Here is a 20395-nt window from a genome sequence, read left to right on the forward strand (position 1 = left end):
AGCGATTATGGCTGCGTCTTTGGTTGCTCGTTCCTCTTTTGATTTGACCTGGGAAGCAAGGTCATCGATCTTCTCATTGAAAAGAGTCAATATTCCATCAATCCATTCGTTTAGAGCGGCTGTAGTAACAGCTTAAGCTTTGATGAACTGCTTGATTATGGCTTCAAGCTGCTCCAATCGATTACTGAGCTAGGTGTTGTCATCCTGCTGGAGGATTTGGTGAGGTAAGCGATGCATAGGAGGTCTAGGGTTTACCATTGGATGTGTGTAGGGATCGTCAAGCAATGCTCGGTAGTTTGGATTTGAGATTCGAACTTCGCTGAAGAGATTGCGTATGTATTACTCTTCTCTGCGTCTGGTGGCTTGAGGAGTGTTGTAAAAACCTCCATCATAGTAGGGATTTCGATTTATAGAGTTCATTGCTTTGGGAACTAAAACAATCAAAAAATGGAAATATGCAGAAAAAGGGTTTTAGAGTCGATTTACCAACCTTTCTTAGGATTTTGTGAAAAAGAAAATGCGTGCCTTCCCCGGCGACGGCGCGAAAAACTTGATGTCGTGGTGAGGGTGTCTGTCAAGTTTTACCCTAAATGAAATCATTAGCCGCAAGTGCACAGCTGATCAATTGTAGTACTTAGGGAACGAATCCACAGGGAAGGAAGATCTTTCCTACAAAAGCCTTCGAAAGAAATGTCAAGTAAGGAAGTCTAGAACCAAGCGATTTTTGTAGGGGTTTTGGTGGTGTCTTTAAAACGTAAAAACTAATTTTAACAGAAAAATACGGGAATTAAAATGACTTAATAACTAAACTTAAAGAAATCAACTAAAAACGAGAAAACGGCTAGACCTAATTGATTGTATGAAAATCGGCTAAGTGAATAAAATACTAGACTAAAAACTTTAATGAAAATCGGTGTAGATCTATAGAAAAGAGGCGCTGGGTTTTCCGGGAAATTTTCTCCGGGGGATGAACGATTCAAAACATTGCTAAAGAGTAAAATTAAAATGAGTCTTAAGCATATCACATCTTTTCTCTGGCCCTGGAAAAGAAAAGATGTGATATGCTTAAGACTCATTCCATAGGTGGGTTTCCACTATTATGGTCGATCTGCTCTTCTCCAACTAGATCTGGCCTCGAATGAAAACTTTCGCAACACCCAAGACCTAGATCAGATTGTAGTTTGTGATGCTACTCCCATTCATTATAAATAAGTTTAGAAGAAAAAATTCTAGGATTTTGATTCAATAGCGAATGAAATCCTCATCGAATAGATATAGCTCCCATCGAAAATCCTTTAAACCCAACAATAAAACTACTCAGACATAATTAAAGAAAGCAAAAACATTGTATTGAAAAGCTGAGCAGTAATCAAAATTGAAGAAGAAACAAAAAGGGTTCAAGAGATAGAGATCTATCTCCCTAAACCTAAAAACTAAGAAAATGAAAGACAAAAACTTAAAAGCTGCAAAAAGAATAAATTGCATGTGTCCAAAATCTCTCTGTGTGTATCTTATCTAGGGGTCCGAAAAACATGTATTTATAGTGTCCAAGTGGTTACTTAGGCTTTTTCCAAATGAGAGAATCATTCTGGGATTGAAAATGGACTTCAGGGTCGGACAGACCAATCTCAACGGTCGGGAAGGTTAGGACCGTGGTGAAATGACTGTTGGTCGCGGGTAGGAATGCTTGTCGGCTCGTTTACAGGACATCATGCTCTTTGCATAACTTTTGATTGAACCGTTGGATTGCCATTCTGTAAAGTGTCATGGAAAGCTGGTAGTTCCATCTTTAAGGTCTCAAAAATTGAGCTGGATCAGACGGTGAGAAGGTCTTCATTTGGGGGTGAACTTCTGACGTTTGACTCTGAGCTAAAATCTGGTCTTCTATCCATTTTGTTAAGATTTTACCTAAGTTTCCTGAAAAGAGTCTTGTAACTACAAATACTAGAAAAACATAATAAAAAACACTTGAAAGCCATAAAAAAACATAGAAAAAGTATTTCAAAACGATCCATAAAAGTGGTCAAAATACGGTGTTATCAAGCTCCTCATATGGCATTGTGAGCATATATGAAACTTGTTTTATTATGCATGATCTTATGGGCGGCTATAGACGAAAACTACTGGACGAGTTGTAAGAGATTAGTGTGTTAGTGCAATAACATTAGGCTAGTTATACATTTGTGATTTCTGAGTTCCAATATTTTGCTAGAACCCATTTTAAAAGCTTTTAATCATGTGCGAAACGAACATCCCTGAGATATCCCTATCGGTCCAACATCCATTTTTAATTTCTTATATCGACTTTATTTACTGCTTTTCCCTTTTTTTCTTTTGCATCTTTACGATTTTTCAATACACACAGAAACCCTACAAAAACCCTATCGTCTTAGTACCCGTTTACTAATTTTTTTCTAGAAAAAAGTTCTTTCCATATGGATCGACATAGTAAGTACTACATTATTAACAAACTTAAAACTTAAGCCGCAAGATACCGCTAACAGCGTCAAATGGTTATATGCTATGCACGCTCCAGGTTAATAGGCGAGAACGGTTATGTTATCTGATCGATCAAGCAATCACACAAGAAGGGTTATTATGGGTAAAAAAATTCCACATAAGCAGTTTTAGCTGAGTACGCACGATAATGTGAATGTGGTGGCTATGTGGCTGTGTTCGGAGGGAGTATCCACATATCTTACCATTAAAAGAGACTCTTGAAATACGCTGGAGGACACACACACAAGAATAATTCTAGAAAAAGAGACAAATAATGAAAGAGAATTCAAGGGAGAATATCCGAGTAATGGAGTGTGAACGGTTTGCGGTAAGCATCGGTTGCCACAGAGCTGATGTCAAGACAATCATTACCGTGTCTGTAAATAACCCGGAGTATATATGATCGTGGCTGAGTTGGTGCGATCTGTTCTAGAAATCTGGCAATGATTGTGCGAGTGGTAATAGTAACCTATCCAAGTCTGGGTGATGGTATCTGATATAAGAATCAGAGTCACACCGATCTTATGAATCACCAAAGTTGTCAAAGACAACAAGCTTTGCGGAAATTGATGCAATGGTCAGATGGAAGGTGGTGGAAGTGATTAACTATCTCAATCAGTGCACTACAAGAAAAACATCATTTTACAACAGCCGAAATGGTCGTTATTTCGTCGTAATAGTGCTATTACGACGGACTACCGACGATTTCGAAATCGTCGTAAAGTCATCGTCGTAAAATCGTCGTATAATATACGACGGTTTCGTTTTGTCGTAACATCGAGGGAAACAAAATCGTCGTAAATGCGTCGTACAGTTTACGACGATTTTACATCGAATTGCGTCGACTTGGTCTTGGCCTGGACCGTCGTTAAGTGGTCGTTAATGGTCGACGTAAGATCGTCGTAAAATGTACGACGCATAAATCACCGTAAATCAATCGTAAAGTATTTAATTATTTCGTCGTAAAATCGTCGTAAAGCACGGACGTATAATCGTCGTATTTGTCGTCGTACATTTTAGTCGTACATTCGTCGTAATATTTACGACGAATTTACGACGGTTTTAATAAAGCTATTACGACGATTATACGATGTTTAATATAATTGAAAATTAAAAAAAAAAATTCGAATCAAAATTAAAATTAAAAAAAAATAATTTACAATTTAAAATTTATTAAAATTTGAAATTAAAATTAATTGTAATTTACATAAAAACCCTACAGATCTAAATCTAAATCTAAATCGTCGATCCCGTTGATCCTGTCACCGGCCTCCTCCCTGATACGATCCTAGGCGATCAACTCTGAAGAACAAGGCAATAGAGGCAGCGATGTAATGAACAGACTGTATCGATGAGGTGATATGGTGGTGGTGGTGACACGATGATGGGTTGATGAGGATGATGGAGACTTGGCGGATCGAGTCGTGGATGTGTGATGGTGCGGCGGATCGATGAAGGGAGATGATGGTTTGGTTTCTCAAATCGATGGTATGGTGGAAGAGATAGAACCGATGGAATGGTGGGATAGAAGAATCTCTGGTAAACAAATTAGTTTTTAAGAGATTCGAATTTCAGAGTTTTTTTAGTTCTCAAAAATCAAAGAGAGAAGAACACGTTAAAAGTTTGATCAAAATTCTTCACTGAATATGACATAGGCGATTTTCTCTCTTAAATAGACTTAGAGAGAAATCGCAGCCCTAAGAAACAAACTACATGAAGTCTGAAATAAAAACAACAAGAAGTTTGATTTAAAAAAATAAAACAGCGAGGCGTCCCTAAATTCCTAAGTGGTGCGCCAAAATACTAAGTGCACAAGTCATTGTGACTTTGCACATTATTACCCATTAGTAACAACTTCTAAGTAACTCGACGTAGCAATGATTTCTGCCTCGTTAAAAACCTTGGAGAAGAACCTCCTTGCCTTCCAAAATCTTCACCAAGGAAAAGAGTACAGAATCATCACCTAAGTTACCTAGTCATTGTTACTGGGTTCTTCATTCTTCAAGATAGAGATGTTGAAGATGTGAGCTCCAGCCTCCTGGTGATCGCTGTCCTCTGTGGCAATGAGTGCGTGAGCCTCCTTAGCCATCTCTCTAGCTCTGGAACGAGTGATCCTGCCAGCTACCTCTGGTTCATCCTCGTCTGAGCTGGTCACGATCATATCATCCTCTCCCTCTTGAAAATGATTTGCCCTCAAATCTGAATCTGCAACAAAAGGAAGCAAGTCAGAAACATTGAAAGTATCAGAAACATCATACTTACCTTGAAGATCAATCTGATAGGCGTTGTTGTTGATTCTTTTGATGACTGTGAATGGTCCATCAACTCTGGGCATCAGCTTGTTCTTTCGTTCAGCTGGAAATCACTCCTTCCTCAGATGGATCCACACCAGATCTCCTTCTTCGAAAATCAGTTCCTTTCGTCCTTTGTTGGCATGTTTCTCATACTGCTTTGTCTTCTTATCGATGTTCTCCTTTGCCTTAGCATGTATTCTTCGGACCTGTTCAGCTTTCTCCTTGCCATTCAAACTGCATTTTCCACTTAAATGCAAAGGGATCAAGTCTAGAGGTGATTGTGGATTAAACCCATATACAATTTCAAAAGGAGAAAAGAGAGTAGCGGAATGCTTAGCGTGATTGTAAGCAAACTCGACATGAGGCAGACACTCTTCCCATGTCTTGAGGTTACTTTTCACCAAAGTCCTTAGGAGTGTGGACAACGTTCTATTCACCACCTCGGTCTGTCCATCGGTCTGAGGATGACACGTAGTCGAGAATGAGAGCTTTGTTCCTAGCTTAGCCCAAAGCGTTCGCCAAAAATGTCCTAAGAACTTCGTGTCTCAATCTGAAACGATAACCTGTGGCATTCCATGCAGTCTCACTACTTCCCTGAAAAACAAGTTAGCTACATTCACAGCGTCATCTGTCTTGTGGCTAGCGATGAAGTGAGCCATCTTGCTAAACCTGTCAACAACTACAAAAATAGAATCTCTACCATTTCTGGTTCGAGGTAAGCCAACTACAAAATCCATAGAGATATTAGTCCAAGGTTGAGAAGGAATAGGCAAAGGAGTATACAAACCGTGAGGTTGAACTTTACTCTTAGCCATCTTACATACGACACATCTAGAACAGATTTTCTCAACGTCTTTCTTTATATTCGGCCAGTAGAAGTGCTCTTGTAGCCCAAGAAGTGTCTTGGTGACGCCGAAATGTCCAGCTAATCCACCTCCATGAGCTTCTCGTACCAGTAACTCTCGAATGGATCCTCGTGGTATGCACAATCGGTTACTCCGGGATAATGCGTCTGCGACCACATTATCTTTACCTTTTTTGTACTTAACAATGTAGGGGAATGTCTCAATGAACTCCATCCATCGCCCATGTCTTTTGTTAAGCTTCTGCTGACCCTTGAGGTGCTTTAGAGACTCGTGATCGGTATGAATGACGAATTCCTTAGGCCATAGGTAATGCTGCCACGTCTGGAGAGCTCGAACCAATGCGTATAACTCCTTGTCATACGTGGGATAATTCAGCGTTGATCCTCCTAACTTTTCGCTGAAGTAAGCGACGGGCTTCTTGTCCTGCATAAGAACTGCTCCAATACCTACACCAGAAGCATCGCATTCAATCTCAAAAGTCTTAGTAAAATCAGGAAGTACTAGTAAGGGCGAATTGATAAGCTTCTCTTTAAGGGCTGTAAAAGCCTGTTCTTGCGCCTCTCCCCACTTGAACCCCACGTCTTTCTTGATCACTTCTGTTAAGGGCGCGGCTATGGTGCTGAAATCACGAACAAAACGCCTGTAGAATCCAGCTAAGCCATGGAAACTTCGGAATTCTCCAATATTCTTGGGGGTTGGCCACTCCTTGATAGCTTTTATCTTCTCTTCATCTACTTTAACTCCTCCTGCACTTACTACAAAGCCTAAGAAAACAATTTCGTTAGTGCAGAATGAACATTTAGATAAATTAGCAAAAAGAGATTGAGAGCGAAGAACATCAAGAACCGATCTGATGTGGTCTAGATGCTCTTCCAAACCTTTACTGTAGATGAGTATGTCATCGAAATAAACCACTACGAACACGCCAATGAATGGTCTCAGGGCATGGTTCATTAATCTCATGAAGGTGCTGGGAGCATTGGTGAGACCAAACGGCATAACTAGACACTCTAGAGTCCTTGCTTTGTCTTGAATGCCGTCTTCCATTCGTCCCCTTCCTTCATTCTGATCTGATGATACCCACTCTTCAAATCTATCTTCGAGAAGATTGTCGATCCACAGAGCTCATCCAGCATATCATCTGGTCTTGGAATCGGATGCCGATACTTCACAGTGATGTTGTTGATAGCTCGGCAGTCTACACACATCCTCCAGGAACCATCTTTCTTGGGCACCAACAGAACTGGAACCGCACATGGACTCAAGGTTTCTCGGATATGTCCCTTGCTCATCAGCTCTTCCACTTGCTTCTGCAGCTCCTTAGTCTATACAGGATTGGTTCGGTATGCTGGCCTGTTAGGTAAGGCTGATCCTGGTACCAAGTCAATCTGATGCTCTATCCCGCGAATTGGAGGTAGTCCTGGTGGAATTTCTACTGGAAAAACGTCCTTATATTCCTGCAAAATCTCAAACATAGCACTAGGAAGCTCTTGTGAAGGGTTAGTACTAACAAGGGATTCCTTGTACACAAACATAAAAGTAGTCATTTCAGGATCAAAGAGTTTAGAAAATTCACTGTGGTTTATGTAGAGGCTGTTGGCTACTTTCTCCTTCTCCTTGAGCTTCATCTGGATCTGATCCTGGTAAATCTCGGTAGGCGTGAGAGGTAGGAGGGTAATTTTGCGACCTTTGAACTCGAATGAGTGCTTGTTGGTGTAACCGTCGTGTATCACCCTACGATCTGATTGCCACGGTCTGCCTAGCAACACATGACTCGAACCCATGGGAATGACGTCACATAGAATCTCATCTTCATACTTCCCAATAGATAGAGAAACCATCACTTGCTGAGATACGGTCAAGGCTCCACTGTCATTCAACCACTGAAGCTTATACGGTCTTGGATGAGGAATAGTCTTGAGCTGGAGCTTCTTAACCATCTCTTCGCTTGCAGCATTAGTACAACTTCCTCCATCTATGATCAGGCTGCAAACTTTTCCTTGAATGAAGCATCTCGTATGAAACAGGTTCTCTCGCTGACAAGTCTCTTCAGGTTGACTCTGAACACTCAAAGTCCTTCTGGCAACCAGCATCTCGCCCACGGCAGAAGCTTCTTCCTCTTCCTCTAATTCATATTCGGCCTCTGAATCCTCTTGAGGAACTATCTGTCCTCCCTCATGTAACAAGAAAACCTTCTTGTTTGGGCAATCTCGAGAGTAATGTCCCATTCCTTGAGATTTGAAACACCTCACATTGCTGATAGAAGTGCCACCTCGAGGCTTGAACTCAGCTTTAGCTTCTTCTTTAACTCCAGCAGAGGGCGGTTTGATGTCTCTGGAGTAAGCTGGCTTGCTGATCTCCTTAGGCTTAGGTACACTAGGCGTGAATGTGGACTTGATGATTCGCCTCTTGACTTGAGATTCCACCAATTCAGCCTTATGCACCATCTCTTGTACATCTGCGAAATCCTGAAGTTCCACCTTGTCTTGAATTTCTCGGTTAAGTCCTCCAAGAAATCTCGACATTACCATCTCTTCGCCTTCTCGTAAATCTGCACGAATGAGCAAAGTTTCTAATTCCTGATAGTAATCTCGAACAGACTTTGTACCTTGGACGAGGCGGCTAAGCTTGTTGAGTATTTCGCGCTGATGATGGGCCGGAAAAAATCTCTTCCTCATCTGTATAACAAGCTGATCCCAAGTAGTAATCGGAAGTTCCCTCAGGCGATTTCTGGTGACTCCCAACTGCTCCCACCATAGAAGCGCATACCCATGAAATTCTGAAACTGCAATTTTCACCTTGTTGAGCTCGTAGGTTCCTTGGACCAGAAAATTAGACTCCATCTTCCTTTCCCAATCTAGATAAGCTTCGGGATCATTGGTTCCATGGAAAGGAGGATACTGGATTTTGATATGACGCAGCTGCTGATGTAGAGGATCATAATCTCGACCATGTCCTCGGCCTCGATCTCGTCTCACAGTTTCTCTGCTATGATCAGAAGCTTCGTCCTCCTCATAGTATTCTGGATCTGATTCCAGGGTAACTCGATGCCCAGCAATATATTCCTCTCGGCGGTGCTGACGATCTACCCTTGGGCCATCTCGTTCTGCACCAGTAGGATTCCTCCTCGGATTAAACGTAATCTCTCTGCCCCCAATCTGGCTTCGACTGGACTTAGCTTTAGTCCTGGCTTCGGAAAGTGTTGGGTGGCGTGAAAGTTTCCGGGAAGATCCTATGTGCCCTTTACCCTTTGCTAAGCGCATTGCTTCCGAAGGAGTTGGAGTTTGAGACGACTCTTCTCCACTTGCACTGAGGTCTTTGAGCAGATCTTTCATCTTCGTCTCGAACTTGTCATTGAGTTGTTCGATTTGTTGTGTGAGCTGAGTTGCTATGGCTTGATTCGCTTCTTTAATTTGTTGAGACATGGCTCGGTTCAGAGCTTCCATCGCCTCAGCCGAAAGCTCCATGGTACCTGAAAAAAAATTAAAAAAAAACTAGCAGTAACTTGTTCTAGAAGGAATCACAAAAACAGTAAAACTACACTCATCATAAAAAAATTAAACGATCCCCACGAAATTTAAAAACAAACTTAACGAAACTAAAGAATTTTAACGAAGTTTTTTTTTTTTTTTGTACTCTTTTTTTTTGTTTTTTTTTTTTTGTTTTTTTTAACGAAATCTCAAAAAAAGATTTCCTAACAAGCCTACACGAAAAAAAAAACGATGAACAACGAACCCTAGCTAATTCGAAAACTACGAATCCTAACAAACTAAGGACACAAAAACACAAAGCGATGAACAACGAATTATCAAGTCTACTAAATCGAAAACACGAGTTATCAAACCTAACTAAATCAAAAACAATCGAAACCCTAGACACAATCTATCAGACTCGATCCGAAGCAGATAAACAGCGATTAAAAGAGAGAAACAGATCGATGCTCACAAAACCGAACTCGCTAAACCCTAATAACACAGATACGGAAATTCAAAGCACAGAGATTAGGGTTAGAGTTTCGCTCAGCCTTTGGTTCAGAGTTGGCTCTGATACCACGTGATACGATCCTAGGCGATCAACTCTGAAGAACAAGGCAATAGAGGCAGCGATGTAATGAACAGACTGTATCGATGAGGCGATATGGTGGTGGTGGTGACACGATGATGGCTTGATGAGGATGATGGAGACTCGGCGGATCGAGTCGTGGATGTGTGATGGTGCGGCGGATCGATGAAGGGAGATGATGGTTTGGTTTCTCAAATCGATGGTATGGTGGAAGAGATAGAACCGATGGAATGGTGGGATAGAAAAATCTCTTGTAAACAGATTAGTTTTCAAGAGATTCGAATTTCAGAGTTTTTTTAGTTCTCAGAAATCAAAGAGAGAAGAACACGTTAAAAGTTTGATCAAAATTCTTCACTGAATATGACATAGGCGATTTTCTCTTTTTAATAGACTTAGAGAGAAATCGCAGCCTTAAGGAACAAACTACATGAAGTCTGAAATAAAAACAACAAGAAGTTTGATTTAAAAAAATAAAACAGCGAGGCGTCCCTAAATTCATAAGTGGTGCGCCAAAATACTAAGTGCACAAGTCATTGTGACTTTGCACATAATTACCCATTAGTAACAACTTCTAAGTAACTCGACGTAGCAATGATTTCTGCCTCGTTAAAAACCTTGGAGAAGAACCTCCTTGCCTTCCAAAATCTTCACCAAGGAAAAGAGTACAGAATCATCACCTAAGTTACCTAGTCATTGTTACTGGGTTCTTCATTCTTCAAGATAGAGATGTTGAAGACGTGAGCTCCAGCCTCCTGGTGATCGCTGTCCTCTGTGGCAATGAGTGCGTGAGCCTCCTTAGCCATCTCTCTAGCTCTGGAACGAGTGATCCTGCCAGCTACCTCTGGTTCCTCCTCCTCTGAGCTGGTCACGATCATATCACTCCCCATCGTCCTGGACGTGTTCCTTGCCGGGTCTTCGGTTTGATGCTTCCGCCGGCGCCTGATCTCCGGCTCTAGGAGGCTCAACCCCGAGAGATCGGAACATCTCCTCGTCCGTCTGCACCGGTGGTTGCCTCCTAGTGGATGATCCGGCGGCAGACGATCCGACAACCCCATCAGCCTGCAGCTTGTCCAACTGCGCCATGAGTACTGGGTTGTCGGCTCCCATGATCTCGAAGAGACCGTAGAGCTGGTCGATCCTCGTCTCGTACCAGATCCGCATCTGATTGATCTCCTGGCGGATGACCGGATCCGGGACCCGGACGTGACCAGTCGCCGTAGCTCTCGAGGTATCACGGATGGACCCCATCTCTAATACCCGCCCCTTTTTCTTTGGGGCAACCTACAAATATTTTAAAAACATTATGGTTAGAAATTTAATTTAAAACTAAAGTTACATTAATTAAATATAGTAATTAAATTTACCTCTTCGAAGATCTGGTCCATCTCCGCCACCGTCAGCGCCGGGGTCGATTGGACCGAGCTACCTCCGGGAGACGTTTGACACGCCTGCTGAGTCAGCTGCGTCTGTCGCTCCTCGATCGCCGCACAGGCGGCGTTGTAGATCTCCTCCGCCCGAGGATCCGTGAATTCGCCGTTAGGCTTCTTATGCTTCTCGGCGAAAACCTTCGTCATCGGAGGAAGTTCTCCTCCGTTATCTTCGACCTACAAAATCAAAATGAAAAAATTAATTAGTATCGAGAAATAAAAGTTAATTATTTGAAAACAAAAAAATTAGTAATTTTAATTTACTTACCATCATAAGCCGTCTTCCGGCAAAAGGAATCTGGCCGGAAGTGTGCGGGATGTTCTTCCGATTTCCCGCATCGTCAGTAGCGTTCCTGAAAAATATTTTCATTAGAATCTATTATAAGAAAAAAAAAATAATGTTAATATTATTGGAATTAACTACTTACCTAGATCCGGAACACTTGGCGGTCGTAGTCTGGTTGTGCGGATCCAACCAGTACTGGACAAGGCCCCGCCAGACGGTATTAGCCATAGGCTCCGGCTTGGCCTTGTCGCCGTCAACCTCCCACTTCCGTTTCCAGTCGGAAACGGTGTTGTTGAGGCGGAATTTGACCTTCTCCTTGAAGGCCGTCTCCACACGTCCGTGTGCGGATGTTTCCCAATGCCAGTTTTGCTAGGAAAAAAAAAGAAGTTAGTAATTATTGTAAAAAGTTAAAATTTAAAATTACAATTAAACGAAATGGTAAATTACTTACCACAAAACACTTGAACCAAGTGTCAAGTGTGGCCTGATCCAGCTTCTTACAGCTGGTATGGGGTTGTACGAAAAACCCTTTGATGATATCCGCAACGTTACGACCAACTGCATTGTCGGTCGTAAACCTAGTCAAATGGAAAGAGAAAAAGTAAATTAATATCAAATATATAAGAATAAATATTAATTAATTTAAAAATATTGTAGGAAAAAAATTACGTACCAAAAGGTGCCTGGGGCTCGATCCGGGTCGAGTTTGTTCATGGTCTCACGACCGGGTTGCGCCAGAAGATCCTGTACCGTAAACAGGGCATACGGTACATGCGGGATCGGATCAGCCTCAGGATCAGCCTGGGCGGGAGCCGCTGGTTCGGCTGGTGGTGGTGGAGGCGGTGCCGGCTGCGGAACAACTACCGGTTGGGAAACCATCCGTTGTGTTCCCGAGGACTCCGGGATGGCTGATCCGGTTGCCGAGGTAGACGGGGCCGTATCGTCAGAATCGACGAGCTGTCGGTAGTGAAATCTCTTAGCCCGAGGAGCCATATCGACAGAATCTACAAAATTTTAAAAAATTAGTTACTAATTTTTCAAATATTTATTTAAATTTACCAAAATCCGGGCCTAACTAAATTCTGAAACCTAAATCTAAATTCCGAACCTAAATCTAAATTCTGAACCTAAATCTAAAATAATATTTAATGAAATTAATTTAACAAAAATACTTACAAATTAATTGGCTGGAGAGTAGGGAGAAAAGGGAGAGGTTTATTTGTAGAGAAATAGAGAGATTTCTAGAGAGAGAGGGAAGAGAGGAATGAGCGACGAAGGAGGAAATCTCGCGTCCCTTATATAGATTTTGTGATCGTCGTAACATTACGACGGTTTTACGACGATTCGGTTGTATAACAGTCGGTCCACTCTATGACATGACACGTGTCGTGATGGGAGCATTTGACCGTTACGATAGTTTTACGACGATTAAACCCCAAACCATCGTAAAATCGTCGTAAGGTCTAAACATTCATAACCTCGTACCTCGGATCAAGAGCCTATCCGGTGCAAACATTACGGCGGTGTTACGACGGTTTTGGGTTTAATCGTCGTAAAACCGTCGTAACTTTACGAGTATATTACGACGGTTTTACGATGTTTTTTTTAAAAGTGAGTAAACCCTAAATCTTATAAATGGGATATTGCATAAAGAACAATGCAAAGGTTATTGTATCCTAACATATAACAAAAGGTTTACAACTTTGCATGTATGATGGATTTATGACATGAGATAGTAAAAATTGAAATTCCGTAATCTAATATATAACCTTTCACTTAACATTTACGAAAACATGCATGAACTTGTAAATATGTATGTTTTTTTTCAAATTTTTGATTTTGATCAGATTGATAGCATTTCATATAAAATAAGATAATCAATCAAAAACATTGGTGAAATACCTTACAACCAATAAGATATAAAAGATTCAAATTCTTGGATTTCAACATTACGACGACATTACGACGAAATAGTGTACTCGTCGTAAAACCGTTGTAAAACCGTCGTAACTTTACGACGATATTACGATTGTTCGTCGTAAAGACGTCGTAATGTTGAAACCCTATTCATTCAGGGCTTAAAACCTAGACTTAGGGTTTAGGGTTTAGAAAAACCGTCGTAAAACCGTCGTAAAATCAAATTTTAGGGTTTTTAAAAAATTTAAAGTCTCCCAAACTCGGAAGGTTCTAAATAAGGAAAGTCGAGGATTCATCCGTTTAGAGATCAAATATCTCCTTAAAAACAAAAATCTGATCTCAGCATGATTAATTTTCTAGTGGTTCTCTGAAAAATCAATAATCCAGAACAAGTTCTTTGATTTCTTAATTTCTTCCTGGTCTGGTCGGAAACTTCCTATTAAGTTGCATATATCCAAATCAGGTAAATTTGGGATCACCCGATTTGTAATCTGAATAAATCCTTCTTCTGATCTCCAATTGGACTGATTCCCAGCGTACCTAAGTTGGATCTAGATTGTAGACCAAGTGGGTTCATGTCTTAAATCCGTCGGATCCAGATTGTAGACCAAGCAAGTAGTTTAGTTGTTGGGTTTAAGGGATCCATCTCCATGTTCGATTAGGATTTTTTTTCTTAACCATATTCTAGATCTCATCTCTTCTAAACTTATTCATATTGCATGGAGTTAGAGTCATGAACTAACAACTGATCTTAGGTAAATTAAGCTACGAGAGTGTTTTATTATTTGACTAGACATAGCTTCAGGAAAATGAAATCATTATAGGAGACCTATAGAATATTGTGAGCAAAGATGAAACTTGTATGATATTGCATGATCTCTCTCGGCTAGAGATGAAAGTTACTGGTCAAGTTTAAGTGATTAGTTGGTTAGTTACGCGACAGCAATCTGATCATACCTATGTGTTTTTTAGTTCATTGTAGATTACTAGAAACCGATTTTAAGAGCTTAGGACCCTAACATGAATTGAACATCCTCTAATATATTCTTGCCAGTCCAACATTTCTTTTATCGTTAGCCCATATCGATTTTATTTATTGTTTTTTTTTAATTGATTTTAGTTTTTCTTATGACACCAAACCATATAAAAAGTCATCTTGAGTTTTTGAATTTGTTAATTAATTTCAGTTTAATATTTTTGCAGAAAAGACAATTCTCCATGTGGATCGACACCCTTAATACTAGATCGGAGTGATGTGCACTTGCAGACACTAGGATTACAAATTTAAAACATCTAACTGCGACCTCAAACCCTAGCAAGATCATCTTCCACGAGCAACATAAGCTTCTCCACTCTTTTGAGAACCGGCTTGACCTGATTCCCCCAACTCAATTTTCATTAATTTTGTCGCACTTGCCACATGCTCTATGGTGAGAGTATCTCAGCCATAATTGAGTGTTTCCTTTAAGGAATTGTATTGATGTGGCAGTGAATTCAACAGGTGAATAGCCTGAACCTCTTCAGACACAGAATCCTTCACGCTACTCAAATCAGATACCAGTTTGAAAAAATCATCTATATGCTGATCAATAGATTTTGATTCCATCATCTTGAATGAATAGAACTTTTGTTGTAGATGAATTCTATTTGGTAACGACTGAGAATTGTATAACATTTCTAAAGCAGTCCAGATCGATGCAGCAGAATTTCAATCCTCGAGCTTCCTCAGAACATGATCCCCAAGATTCAGTATAAGTATCTCTCGGACTTTTCAAGCCAGTCAGATTTTTCTTTCAGCTTCCTTTCTGAAAATGTACCTTCATCTTCACCTTTCTTTTTCTCGATCTTGACTCCAGATTCGGTAAGAGACTCTTTGAGCCCAAGGACTGAGAGGTGCGCGCGAATATCTTCTTCTTCCACATCAAGAAATCCATTTGATCGTCGAAGCAGGCTATTTCAATCTTCGGATTCTTTGAATCTTTTCAGAACCTGGCTCTTATACCACTTGTAGTGATTTGTTATCTTCTTCTTTGTCTAGTTCTTGAGTGTCGAGAGAGTGTGAGATACCTATCCTATTGGTGGTGGTCTTTGGTCAATTCTGCGATTCATTCAGAATGAGAATCCTGCATCTCAGCCTGAAGATTTCCCAGTAATTCACTATCTTTCTTGGTGATTACAGAATCGTTTCTATCTCTCTACAATTCAGCTCAACAGCCATCATTGAGAGACAGAACACACACACATGTTGTTTATAACAATGTCTATTACAATTACTAAAGTCGGTTAACTTTGAGATACTCAAATTAAGTAAACCCAAGTGACATAACCAGTCGGATTTATGCTCATACCGAAACCTGATTTTCATCACAAGTCCTAACACTTTCACATAACTTTAAGGACAACGATCCTTTTCAGGTATTCGAATTTTATTGTAATTTTCCCAGTGGGGACTCAAGACCATGATCATCGACTAGCCATAGACCAAAGTCTTGAAAGCGTTTCATCTTCCTGCTGAAACCGACCATGTAGTTATTGTGGATTATGACATGTTTTTCCTTTGTGTTTTTCGCCCATCTTATGTTCCTGAAGTACAGTCCTCCTGATGGGAAAGCTGCTTGGGGAAGCAAGTAGACATCTACCTACATAATAGAAGATCACAAAAGAGTTAAAAATGACTTCGAACAAGTGGAAGTTAACTTTGAGGTTAAAAAAAGTTGTAATCAAAGACTCACAAGTAGATTAGAGGAATTATGAGTAGATAAAGTTAGAATCTTAGAGTACCAAAAAAATTTGTAATATGTTCCATCAAGATGATAGCTTTTATCGGTCAATCTTATTCGAATTACATTTTAGGACAAACATTAAATATTACTTAGACTATCCAGTTAACAAACTAGATTATGATACCATGTTAATATTCATGGACTCAAACCCAAGACACAAGTCATAATCATACATTCTTAAGTACAATAGTGAAGTTTTGAGTAGTTAAAGAAGAATTTTTAAAGCAAGAGATAGAAAGAAACAAAATTTATCTACATACATATGCCTCTATAAATTTAACTATAATAAAAGAAATTTAAGAGTTACAACTTTTCTTTCGTGTTCGTTTTCTTTCTCACATAAATCCATACAATAATCAAAACAACGAAACTAGATAAAGGGAATAACCCATGGGGCAAGGTCGATCAACACAGTCATATCCTCGTGTCAAACAACAGATCCGAGAATTCCACAAAAAATAATATAGAATACCGAAAGGTTTAGCCTTTCAAGATTGTAAGCTTTAATACCACTAAATCAAGCAAATAAGTAACTACATCTTGTGACGAATTTTTAAAAAAATATGTTACTGTGGAACTTGGAGGAAGCAACATGACATACCTGATGAGCTGTTTTGTTAAGTGCCCGATTAAAAGCAGGCTGATCATGTGGTTTTGCTTTGGAGTTGGACCAAGGTTGAGCTTCAATTTCTTCAGCCCATTTCTTCATTAAAAGCTTTGCTCCATTAGTGGGACGCAAGAAAATCATGCAACTACATATATTAGTTACTCCATATCGATTCAGAGGTGGTAAATCATGTGATTCATTCAAAGGCTTAACCTGGAAACACCAAAATCGAACTCAATTATAAAGATATATACATACACATTCTAAAACGCAGAAGTTATTAACATTTTACATACTGTAGTCACGTCATCCGTGAAGTATACGTCGTGGCTTCCTTCTAAATACTGAAAAGGATCATTTAGCCAGACCATATCAACATCATTATACATAACACTGTAACCTAGCTCCAAAATGTCCAAGAGATGTTGCGGCCTCCGACAGGTAAGATTGTAGAAACCCTAATAGGATATGACAATTTAGTTACAAAGATGGTTGTGTTGCATTACAAGATCTTTGCATAGATTATCACATACAAAAAGACAAAGATAGATAATCACTAAAATTCGATCAAAATCAAAAAGAAAAAGGGTTGCCACTATATGCACAACAAATTCACCATCTTTTGTGATATAATAAACATTACTCAAAATTGAAACCTCATGGACTATACTGTAAAAATGACTTCCACCTGAAAATCAATTCGCAATGAATGGATTGGTCATATTTTATTTATTTATCATTATTGTTGGTTGCTTCACCCTTCTGATTTGAAATCGCTAAAATGTTCCTTTAAAATTGTGATTAATTTGGCTGCCCGAGATCTTGCCTGAACCAGCACTGAAATTTCCGGATTCTGGCCTAGAAATCTAAGCCCCAAAAATTTTAGGCAGAGCCCGTTCGAACAAGTGAAATTTTTAGGTTTGCCTCGAACAGGCTTTGGCAAGAAGCATGGGCTATAAACATTTTGATTAAGTTAGTGGTTTTCTTTAGGATTTAACTTTTTAAAATTTAGAATATTTTCTATGTATTTTTCATTAATCGAGAACCCTAACTTTTTAATTATGTCTTACTATCAATTCAGACTGACGTATTAGAGTAAAGCCTTGAAAACTACTGGTTCGGGTCTAGAAAACAGGTCCAAAAATATTGGGTCTTTTGGTCAAGTAAATTTTTTAGGCTGAACCTGGTCGAGTTTGAGCTGACCTAGAAAGCCTATGTCATTTTGATTAAGTTACAGGTTTTGTTTAAAGATTTAAACTTTAAAATTATGAAATATCCTAGTTGTGTCTTACTATAATTTTTTTAAAGTCTACATTAGTACTGGTGTGCTTTTTTTTTTAAAAAAAATAGAAATTATTCTACCAAAAAACGTTAAAGCATTGATTTGCACACGCTCTTGGTTGGATGAGTTTACATTTCGTGATCCAGGTAACATTAACATTCATACATATTTATTTTTTATTTATTAAATCATTCATTTCTATATGATTTAAACATGGCAAATTTGATACTTTTTTTTGGTAGCTGGTGTTGAGAAATTAGAAGACGCTGAAAGAGATCGCAATCTAGACTCAAGTACCTAGATTTGAAGTGTTTTGAATTTACGTTTTATTTGGAAAACAAATAATTTGAATTTTATTTGGATTAATTTGATAAATTTTTTTGCGGGGTTCGGGGAAGGCCAGCTCAATTGACATAATCTTAAACTGAATCATCCTTTTTTTTTTTAGTTTGATTATATCGTTTTGGGTTTATTAGATTTTGATAGCATGAAGAGAAGTTGAATCTTCTTCATCAACAAATTTATGATCCGATCAGTAATCATTGAAGTAACATTAGCCAATCGGCGAATATCCAAAATATAAGTGAATCAGTGAAAACTAAGTTCAATCACATACACAAAACCCCAAAGTTTATAGGCCATTAATTTTGATAGAGAAAAGTAAAACTATACCTGGGAACCGTAATTGTGTGCGGTTTGAGAGTCCAACGGTTGAGACATGAGAACAGCATGACCAGGCCATTTCTCGTTAACCTTGTACAAAGTAGCGTAATCCTCGGCGATCACGAGAACTTTCTCTTGATGTTTATGTCTTGAAACACTAATCAACCAGTTGTTGAGAAAAGGCAAGAGAGGATAGCTAACAGTGCATACGATCACCGTCCCATTCTTAGCGACAAACTTGGCAGCTTGAGCGACGGAATAGTCGTGCCATTTAGAGTGCAAATAGTAAGAAGAACACAAAGAAGAAGAGCATTTGTATGGAAAGGGGAATATGGGAAATCCTGCCCACGGTAAGAATACACCGAGGAGAAGGATGAAGAAGAGACCGAAGTGGCAGAGGATATAAATCATGGAGCGGTTTGAGAATAGGCTTTGGATTGAACGCTGTTGTTGCCGCCGTGCCATTTTGTACGGAGATGGAACAAAATTGGAGAGCAAGCTTTTTTTTTTTGCTAGAATCTAACGGGATATTATGATTAATGGTGTTGTTAATATGTAGCGGCCGCTATGGAAACACATATCCGAGTGTTATTAGACTCGATTTAATGAATTCTTTTTTTTACGTGATTAATTATATTCCACACAATTACTTGGCGCAAGTATGAACTTTGGGGTTTTATTGGGGGTCTAAAATATGTTGTTGTGTATACGTATCTCTAATAGCTGAAAACTTTTAAGAACATAGCGTATGCTGTTGAATTATCCAAACTTGCATATATATTAAATACGATTACTAAAAATGACACCGAAAAGTAAATTAATTTCTAAAGTAATATAAAAATTGTAGTCTTACTTATTTTACCAAAGAAAAAAAAATTGTCTTATATATTCTTAGCTTACGTTACGTATATTGCAAACATATTTTGTCTGTTATGTAAGCGTGATCTCTTCGTTTTTGACACTAGGCTCTCGGACACCGTCCCACAAGTTATTTGGGTGTTTAGAAAGTAGATTTGTGGAGGCATGCATATCGTATACACTTTTCTAAAAAATTGATTTTCTGCTTAAAAAATTAAAAGAATTTGTTATAGTTGAAAAAAACTTAACCATGTGTTTTTATGGTATTTTATAGTTAGTGTTAGTGGTTAAAAAGTTACTATATGTTTTATAAAAAAATGTTATGATGATGATGAAGGAGATAAGTAAAGGTTCTCTGTTTCTTTTTTCTCTTGCTTTCCTATGTTTCTTTTATAACTTTAACACTAGATTACAAAACTCAGGTCACATTGTACTAGCTATATAATAACACTCAAACATAACTTTAAGTACGAACAATCTTTCTTCACGCATTTGAATTTTCTTGTAATTTTTCTAGTTGGCAGTTAAGAGCATGATCTTTGACTAGCCATACACCAATGTACTTATTGTGGATTAGGATATGTTTTTCCTTTGTCACTTTAGCCCATCTCATGTTCCAGAAGTACAATCCTCCTGATGGGAAATCTGTTTGGGGAAGCAAGTATACATCTACATGCATAATAGAAGATTGCAAAAGAGCTGAGAATTAGTATGAACAAGTGAAAACTACCTTTGAGATTGAAAACACTCTTAAGTAGATAAGAGGACTATGAGTAGATAAAGTTAGAATCTCAAATTAATACAAAATTTTAGTTTAATTATTAATGTGTTATCATTCTATTGAGATGATG

General features: G+C 39.0%; 1 protein-coding gene across 1 annotated transcript; it reads right to left on the minus strand.

The window, feature by feature from the left end:
* Positions 1 to 15455: 15455 nt before the first annotated feature.
* Positions 15456 to 19324, minus strand: LOC18017939 (UDP-D-xylose:L-fucose alpha-1,3-D-xylosyltransferase MGP4). Its single transcript, XM_006402151.2, has 4 exons — positions 18696 to 19324; positions 17038 to 17199; positions 16736 to 16954; positions 15456 to 15990 (listed from the first exon to the last, which is right to left on the minus strand). Exons 1-4 carry the CDS (start codon positions 19149 to 19151, stop codon positions 15778 to 15780), a joined length of 1050 nt encoding a protein of 349 aa, XP_006402214.1. The 5' UTR covers positions 19152 to 19324; the 3' UTR covers positions 15456 to 15777.
* Positions 19325 to 20395: the final 1071 nt, after the last annotated feature.

Source organism: Eutrema salsugineum, unplaced genomic scaffold (assembly GCF_000478725.1).
Source record: "Eutrema salsugineum unplaced genomic scaffold, Eutsalg1_0 scaffold_2, whole genome shotgun sequence".
In the NCBI taxonomy this organism is placed as follows: domain Eukaryota; kingdom Viridiplantae; phylum Streptophyta; class Magnoliopsida; order Brassicales; family Brassicaceae; genus Eutrema; species Eutrema salsugineum.